We start from the raw sequence: 8,928 nt of genomic DNA, 5'->3' as shown, positions 1-8,928 counted from the left end.
ATAAGGAAATGGAGAAAAAGGAGGAGAAAAAAGAGGGGGAAAAAAATGCCCATAACGTATTTACAATTTATACGTCATAATATGTAGCGCCAAACGATGCAGTGCCAGTTGGGTAGAGCAATAACGTGTGGGGGGGGGGTACCCTCCGTAGCCCATTCCACTGTGAGGAAGCGTGGAGGGGATGGCCAATATAATCCCCCTCCCGTTACGCTTCCCCTCTTCTCTTCATCAGTATCACGTCATAATTATAACTTTTTAAGAACGCCCACATAACGTTGAACAGTGTTGCATACGTGTCTACATTTTCCCTGGGGCTGAAAATCACCTGCACAGCCACAGAAAGGGCTTTCGTTTCTATGAGCATCGGAATAATGTAGTTAAAAAAAGGGACATTCAAATGAACGCTGACAATTTCGCTGTTGTTCATGTCGTAAATTAAGTGACGATTCAGTATAATGTCATACTGCTGGGACTGCTGGGACTGCTGCGACTGCTGCGAGCTAGACATTTGCACACAGTTTTGTGTTAAGTAGCTGTAAAAGGCGTTTCCCTCCATTCCCTCCTCTGCACACAGAGCACTAAACAGCCTTAATATCTGTGTGTACTCATTTATGTTCATTTTTTCCATGTCACTTGGGCTGTTCTTGAGCGCATTTAAAGGGCAATTCATCCTCATGGAACTTTTTCTCCTCATATCAAAAATTAATGAAAGCATTAATTTGCGATAGACAAATGAGTATTTGTAATTGTAGTACAAGCTTTTGAAGTTCTTAACAAAGAAATGCTGCATGGCCACTGCTTCGTGGAAAATCCGGTCATTCGTGAGAAAATTCAGGTCATGCTTAAGGATGAACATCACGTAGCTGGAGAGTAGGATAAAATTCGAGCGGCTAAGGATGTTATTTTGGTTTGGGGGGCCTGTGATGCGCTCATTTTCAACTCCGTGGGCTGCACAGCTGGGTAGAATCCTCCTTTCTGCTTCTTCGCTGTCCCTTCGGATATTTTGCCAACTTGAGGGGCCCCTTTCTTGGGGAGTCCGCACGTCATCACCACCGTCTACAATGACACCATCCGTCAGACCAACCAACAACATGTCGGAGAAATCAGTCTTCAGGTGAAGGACAATTCTGTTAAGGTTATTTACCATGGTGCGGTAGTGCCTCTCCTCCCCATGGTGATATTTGATGTTATCGTGAAACAGGCTCGTATGGGTGACGAGATGGATGAACACAAATCTTAGAAGTAGAAATTCGTACAAATCGTCTTCGTTTATCTTTTCAAAGGGGACACAAAAACTGCTTTCCTTTTCCACTGCATCGGTTTTGGGACCACAGGAAGGGTTTCCCTTTCGGCTAAACTCTTCCCCCATTTGGTATTCCCCCGTGGAAGCCTCTTTCCCATTATGACTATCCATTTGGTGTAGATAAGGCTCTATGATGGGATAATTCACATCCCTCTTTAGATCCTCAAATTGGGCTGCATCTCCATCTGTACCATCCCTCGAGAGAAGGTACTTCCTCTTAACATAGTGCAGAGCCAGTAACGTAATCGTGTTTGTGTGTGCACTTATCCCGTTCGTCCCTGCTCCCTTCAAAATGTAGTACTGTATCAGAGTGAGAATAGTACTGACATTTAATAAATGGATATGCGTAAGGACCTTTTTCTCGAAAATTTTTAGGTCCACGATTGGAAGGAGGTTCAATTCAGCCATCGTCAGAAGTATGTTACAGAGAGAATGAAGAAGGTACCTTTCTTTTTCCAAGGGGTGATCCTTCCTCATAATATTTTCTTTCACCCTTTCTAGTAAGTTTAGAATATGCAAAGGGAGGTCCTCTTTCTTAATGTTCAGCTGACTATACGTGAATAGGATCTTGTCTAAGTCGAACACGTGTAGATTAAAATTCCCCACGTCTCTTTGAAATAATCGCAGCAGGTGTTTATAAAAAGGTTTGTTACTTGAGTCGTTTTGCATGGATGGTAGGATGTCCAAAATATGCATGTAGTAGCTTTTGTTCTTCTTTACCGCCTTCTGCTTGTTTAGGCACTGTGCGGGTGGTTTCACTCGAAAGGCGTTTTCAACGGCACCGCTTTGCCCATCTTTTGGGTGTCCTTTCAGAAGGTACGTTTCGAGGTTATCCTTTGGTGTGGGTACCTCTGTAAGCGCAAAGGGTTTATTAATATCTGCCATGGGTGGGGGATCCACATGCGGTTCCTTTTTGATGTCTATCCCGTTGGACGTGCCTATCATCTGCCTTTCCTTCTCGAGATCCTCTCCAGGGGAGCCAATCCAATTTCTTCCTTCCTCTTCAAAGGAATATATCACCTTTAAGCATTCGTAAACGTAACTTGATAACCTTTCCCAGTTGAGGGGGAGGTACCCCTGCTGGTCCCCCCACACACCGCCATAGATGTAGAAGCACGTCTTTTTTTCACAGTAGAGAGCGTTCCTGCTAAAATGTAGCTCATTTTGGAAGTTATAAAAATGGGAGATTTTTAACAAATCAATGTAGTCATGGATGGTGAGTGTCTGCTCAGGATTGGTCACAAGGTAAAGTACGAACAAGCACAACTCATCATTCACATGGAGGTTGTTTCCTATCAGAGAGAGAGCTAGCGAAAAGGTTCTTAAAAAACGGACATTCAAAAGGTTTTCTCTTTTTTTATTCCCTAATAAGTTATTCATATTCTTCCTCAGGTAAGAATACATATGATAAACTATTTCCACAAATTTGTCGTACGTTTCACTGGAGTACCTTTTGGAGTAGTCATAGCGGAGCAGTAGCAAAGATAGGAGGTGTACATTTTGAATCTTTTGCGAAGTTACTTCGGATGTGTTGGCGAGGCGGTCCGTGAGTAGGTCAAATAGGTGGGTACCCCTCATTGCGTCGTTCTTCAGTTGGTAAAACAGCAGATAGTTCACGTCCGCCAGAGTTAGCGAGGAGGTTGTCGGTGAAGTACTCAGCATTTCGCGTGCCATCCTGCGCGGCGCTGTTACGGATGGGGTTGCTTCTCCCCCAAGCAGGGAAAGAAAAAAGGGATCGTATTTACTCACCTGGAAATTATTCACTTGTAGTAGTAGGCAAATATTCTTGCAAGACAGGTTGAAGATTCCCCTTTTGAACACTGCAAATAGGTAGTCATATAGCAGGTTAAAAAAATGCCCCTTCAATTTTTTGTGATGTATGATGAGGATGTTTAGCAGAATGTTCAGCTGCTCATCGTCTCTTATTTCGTAGCCGCTCCTGTTTTGATTTATGTGACTGATTTCTTTTTTTAGGAAACCGCAGATGTACGCTACTATGAAACTGTCCCCCTCTACCATTCTGTAGTGGCGCAAACAGTACGACAATTTGTACACATCCAGCAAGGTCATCGTGTTTTCTATGACAATTTTTCTTTCCCTTAGCGAGTTCCTCAGTGAGGACAGCAGCCTCAGCACGTAATCGACATTTCGACGCCTAAAATTGGTACTTTTTTGAGTGTACTTATGATCATTTCTGGGATCCACTCCATCCTCTTCCATAGCCACCATCCAATTGTCAGTCCCACTCTGTGCAATGGATCCACCCTGTTTACATTTCATACGAGAACATTCACCATTAATTGCATCGTCAACCCATTCGTGGTCTTCTCCCCTTGGTGCACAGCCTTTATTTTCTTTCTGATTGTCCCCCCCAAGGTGACCATTCTCCCAGGTATGTATGGCGATATCTTTCGTATCACCTACATTGGTGTAGACATGATCAGAAATGTCTTGTACGTTGTTCCTACTAAAATGGCTTCCCTCCCTGATGATAGAGTTGTTCCCTCCGTCACAGAGACCACCAGTCTCTATGTCAAAGCCGCTCTCTACACCCCCTTGCTGCGCATAATATTTTCTGTTGCGTATGGCCAAGTACAACAAATCGATCACTTCGGCCTCGGAGAGACAGTCCACATTTTTATAGAATATGAAGTAGAATCTATTCAGCGGTGTCTGTTCATAGTTTATCAATTTTTTTCGAATCAAAATGAGCAATTTTCTTGTTTTTTTTAATTTACTTTGATCTAAAATGTGTTCATATTTGTCCTTCTTTGTTTGTGTTTGTACCACCAATGGTTCTGTGTTTAGTTCTTTTAGCTTTTTTAAATTTTCTACATCATCGAAGTTAAAGATGAAGTGGTCATAGGTGAGATGTTTGGCAGATGTTTTTAGGCCTCTTGCTGGAATGAGTCTTTTAAGTTTGCTCATGCTTTGGGTGGCTCCCCTGCGGAACATGGTCCACGCGGGGTTAGCGGATATGCGCAGAAGGGGCGAAGTGGTAAAGTGCAGAGGTTCACCGTGGAACGAAGCAGAAAGTTGTGGAATGCTGCAATGTACCTGTTCTGAGCCCCCCACCTGCTCGGGTTAGCAAACTGTTCACCCCACCATGTTCAGTCAGCCGCGGTGAAGCGCTGCAGCAACTGGGGGAGTAGTGACCTCATCAGCTAGCGAAAATTGCACAAATTGTATCATGCAATGTTACAAAAAAAAAAAAACGATCACCTTCCACAAAATGGAGATATTCAACGAGCGCAAGCTAAACTGGGAGGATACAAATATATATGTGCATTCCTAGCAAATAGAGCATACCTTTTATCATTTCGAGTTTTACGACACGTTGCCGAGGGAGGAATGGGATTGCCGTTGTTTGTTGTTAACAATTTTTCTCTTGCCATTTTTTTTTTTTTTTTTTTGGTGCATTTTGCGTCTGCAAATTTAGGTAGGTTCATCTTTCTGCAGGAAACACGTGGCATACAAATTGCTCTTTCAAAATGGGACTATTCGATTTACACGCAATTAATGGCATAACAGATGGGGGTGATGCGCTTCGCGTTTGGGAGAAACAACCGGGATGCACACCAAAAAATGTAATTCTTAATGCAGCAGAAGTTGCTGCCAACTGTTCGAGGTTATCCCCCCTCTCCACCCGCAGGAAAGGAACCCAAAGCGTATGTAACGCCCACTCTTGCGCAGCTTACTACAGTTTTCCCTGCTTCCTCAATTTTCTAAAAAATTTCGAATAACGTAAAACGGTCGTGGAATGAAGTAGCATCGTTTTATGACTAGGTGGGTAAGCGCGATCGTAGCTTCGAGACAAACACATGGATACACATGCAGGGCGCACACACACGACTGCGTATATGTACGTGCACGCAGGTAAATACAAAAAATGTTTTTCTTTATTTTGCAATGAGGCGAGAAAAAAAGAGGAAAAAAAAAAAGAAAAAACAAACATTGCTACCGCGTTGGTGTGAATGAAAAGGACGAAAAATTACAAAAAAAAAAATTATCGTACAATGAGGAGGGCACAAATGCGCACAAGTTGTGCGTAACGGCTGGGGGATGCGAAAGAAGGAAGGACGTGGTAGAGTCATTTCTCAGACGTAGCTGCGAGCTCCGGACAACTTGCGCTTCCACTTATCCTCGTAGTATCGCAAGGCCGTCGACACGTGTCTGCCGATGTAGCTCTTGAGTTGGTCGCGCGAACCCTCGCCAATGCTCATTTCGGAGGATACATGGCTCTCCTTATGAAGGACACACATTTTAGGTGAGTGAGATTGGCTTTTCTTCTTTGTAAATTTTTTTTCTTTTTTTTTTTCCCCAAATTTATCGACTTCATTCGTGAAATATTTAAATTCTGCTCATGTGACGTTGTGCCCTCTTGCAAAAACTGGGATAGTGCCTTTTTTATATTATCTACGATATCATCGTACACGACAAAAATGTCCTTCTCCTGTTTGCTTAAATGTTTGTCCTTCAAAACGGATTTAATATAAAGCGAAGTGGTATTTACACAATTTTGCAAAATGGTAAGTATGTCCTTATTTATATTACAATTCTGTTCACTTTGTTTTTCACCATTTGTGAGATGCGCAATGGGGATTTTTTTTTTTTTAAATCCTCATCTCTTTCGTTTTTCATGTCCCCCTTTTCTGCGACGTGGTCTTTCGTTACCACTTCAACATCAGGGTACCCATTTTTTAGCTGCTCCCCAAAAAATTCATTTGTTTTTATGATCCTTTTTTTTAAGTGTGTAAGAATAAATTGGACTTCCTCTACAAAATGGTCTACATCGTTGTTTAATATATTTTCCACCTTTTTGCATAGAATTAAATCAAAAAGGTTTTTCTCTAGCGGCTCGTCCTTTTCTACCTTCTGTGTTTCATCGTAAGCGTCCCCCTCGTTGGAGTAAGACCTGCTCTTTTCGCGGAACTCAGAGTATTTATACGCACTGCTATGCACTTCTACATTGCTGCTTTCCTTGTGTGTGTTTGTTCCCTCCACTCGACTGTTTTGAGCGCAAATTGGAGGATTATCCTTTTGCATTGTTTGATCCAGGTCCTCCGTTGAAGAGAAGGGACCTGCGGTTATGTTTTCCAGGCAGTGGGTGGCATCGTACTGTGCTGCATATGAGACGCACGTTTCCGCTTCATCCGTGGCACAATTTTCGATCTGAATATCTTCTGCGGGGGGAAAAGGCTTGGATTCGTTGGGCTCGTTGGGCTCATTGAACTCGTTGGGCTCATTGAACTCGTTGGGCTCGTTGAACTCGTTGGGCTCGTTGAACTCGTCGGGCTCGTTGAACTCGTCGGGCTTGTTGAACTCGTTGGACTCGTATGGCTCTTCCACCTGATCGCCATTTGCACCCGTTTCTTCTGGACCCTTTTTTGAGGGTCTCTTTTTGATGACATCGTCTTGGTTGTCTCGCGCGCTTGGTTCGTCCTGATCGCTCCGTTCACTTGGGGACGTATCCTCCAGGCGCGTTAAGGATCCGCATAGGGCGGTCTTCCCATGAGGTTCACTCTCACATAAGGCGGTCTTCCCATGAGGTTCACTCTCGCACAGGGCGGTCTTCCCATGAGGTTCACTCTCGCACAGGGCGTTTTTCAGATGGGTCTCACTCCCACAAACTTCTGTCTTCCCCTGTGTTTCACTCCCTTCGCAGTTCCCCCCTTCTTCGTCCCCCGCGCTGCTAGACGTGCTTCCCCCAGAAGGTGTCCCCTCCTGTGGCTGCCTCCACCTGAACGTCCCCGGGCAGCTGTGCGTGACGCCGAAATGCTTGAGCAGGGCGCGGCTTTGAAAGGCGTGCCCCTGACTACCCCCTCGGGAACGAACAGATTGCAATAAAAAACTCTGAATTTTTTTACAAATGTAAAAAATCTGATGGTCATAATTATTTCTGTCACAAATGAAGTAAGACTTGTCAATGAACTCATGAGAAATTTTCCTGTTGCATATGGTCCACTTTATTTGATTGGCCAACAACAACACGAAGTAGCCAAATACATATTTATTGTTATTCTTGTCGTAACATAACATGTAGCTTTTTTTTTTATAAAACTTTTCTGTGAATTCCTGAGAATTTAATTCAACAAATCCAAATGAAAGAATTTTATATTTCTTGTCTTTAAAATATTTTATGTATATTTTGATGATTTGTTTTTCATGTTTTTCGAGCGGTTCGCAAACGAGAAAGCTCAAATATAAGTTAGCTATTTCCGAGTCGGTGACTTGGATGTCTTTACTTGTGCATGTCGTTTCTTTATACTTTAAATATATGACAATATGTTTGTTTTTCATTTTTTCGAACAATTTTTTATTTAATTTTAATTTTTTAAAATATAGTACGTTGACATAGGAATTGCGAAACGGGCACCTTCCGCTACTCAGTTTCGCATCAATAGCGTTGCTGTTCGGAGGTGTGTGGCTGTTCATTTGACCTCCCCTACAATGTTGTTCTTCCCTCCAACTTTCCTTTTTTTCCTGTCCATCCTTCGAATAGATATCCCGCATAGACCCATTAGGATTGTCACTCCATTTCCTCCTCACCGTGTGTTTCGCTACCTTTTTGCTAACCTCCATGTGTTGTTCTCCCTCGTGATGATACGCGGCTTCATAGTGATGCATTTTTTTATATCTTCTCGCTGACTATGCTGAGACGAGTTTGAGTTACATGCCACCATTTAAGCGGTTAAGATGGATTATCTTTATGGGCTTCGAGGCGAGATGTGTCTTCACTATGGGAAGTATTTTACTGCTCGCAGCTGTTTGATACTACCAGGAAACAGTACGCGTTGTTATTTCCTCCCAGTTGGTGAGCTATACACCATGGACACGGACACACATTGCCTCGCGTACGTACAGGTGGGGATGGACATGAGTCAATTCACACACAGACGTGGATTTGAGTTGTGCGCATAGCCTTTCAGGCAAAAAAGTGGCTGAACTAATTTGGCATCCATAAATACATATATAAATATATAAACGCATGTGTGAGGACGCACTGCTATATCTGCGCTTTGTGTTCCTTCCTAAGAGTATCACTTTAGAGAGGGTCCCAATTGATTGCTAACATGTCTGAGCACAGTGGAGGGTGGGAAGTGTCCCCTGGTGGTGCGCTTTGTCCTTCGAACAGATGGGAAGGGAAAATTGCCCCTTCGCGTTTCTTTGGCATAAAGAGCAGCGACGCGGAGGGGGAGGACCACGAGTGTTTAAAGGGGTGAACATATAATCGCGCAGCGGAATGGCTGAGCAGCAGCATAAAGGTGCAACCGCTGAAAGGCGTAACCGCGCAAATGGGTAAAAAAAAGGACGAAGGAAAGAAATAAAAAAATTGCGGAGCACTGCACTGCGATATTCACAACTAACATAAAACGCCCATCTCCAGGTTGCACTTAAAAAAAAGGAAAAATGGTAGCAAAAAAATTGCGCCCCTCAAGATATATTCACTTGCAACCGTCTGCCCAATACTGTTGCTACTTGGCGTTTGGAAGCCGTTCGTCTTATGCTAAATCGTTTGTCCTTCATGCGGCCACCTTTCTTTATTTCGTCAGTTCGCTACTTGGTTATTTTTTTTATTTCTTGCGCTATTCATCGCTCTCTCTTTTTGCCCGTTTAGCACTGCT

The 8,928-nt window shown here is 43.3% G+C and overlaps 2 protein-coding genes across 2 annotated transcripts; both read right to left on the bottom strand.

The window, feature by feature from the left end:
* Positions 1 to 205: 205 nt before the first annotated feature.
* Positions 206 to 4,231, bottom strand: PCYB_011260 (hypothetical protein; the record flags this gene model as incomplete). The annotated part of the gene is made up of 2 exons (XM_004220632.1): positions 206 to 2,890; positions 3,053 to 4,231. The coding sequence occupies 2 exons, from the start codon at positions 4,229 to 4,231 to the stop codon at positions 206 to 208; spliced, it is 3,864 nt and encodes a 1,287-aa protein (XP_004220680.1).
* Positions 4,232 to 5,561: 1,330 nt separating this feature from the next.
* PCYB_011250 (hypothetical protein) lies at positions 5,562 to 7,930 on the bottom strand (the record flags this gene model as incomplete). The annotated part of the gene is made up of 3 exons (XM_004220631.1): positions 5,562 to 5,777; positions 5,858 to 6,175; positions 7,073 to 7,930. Coding segments are annotated over 3 exons (1,392 nt in total), but the record flags the coding sequence as incomplete, so codon positions are not given.
* Positions 7,931 to 8,928: the final 998 nt, after the last annotated feature.

Source organism: Plasmodium cynomolgi, chromosome 1, assembly GCF_000321355.1.
Source record: "Plasmodium cynomolgi strain B DNA, chromosome 1, whole genome shotgun sequence".
NCBI classification, from domain to species: domain Eukaryota; phylum Apicomplexa; class Aconoidasida; order Haemosporida; family Plasmodiidae; genus Plasmodium; species Plasmodium cynomolgi.
This window is presented reverse-complemented; position numbering and strand designations above follow the sequence as displayed.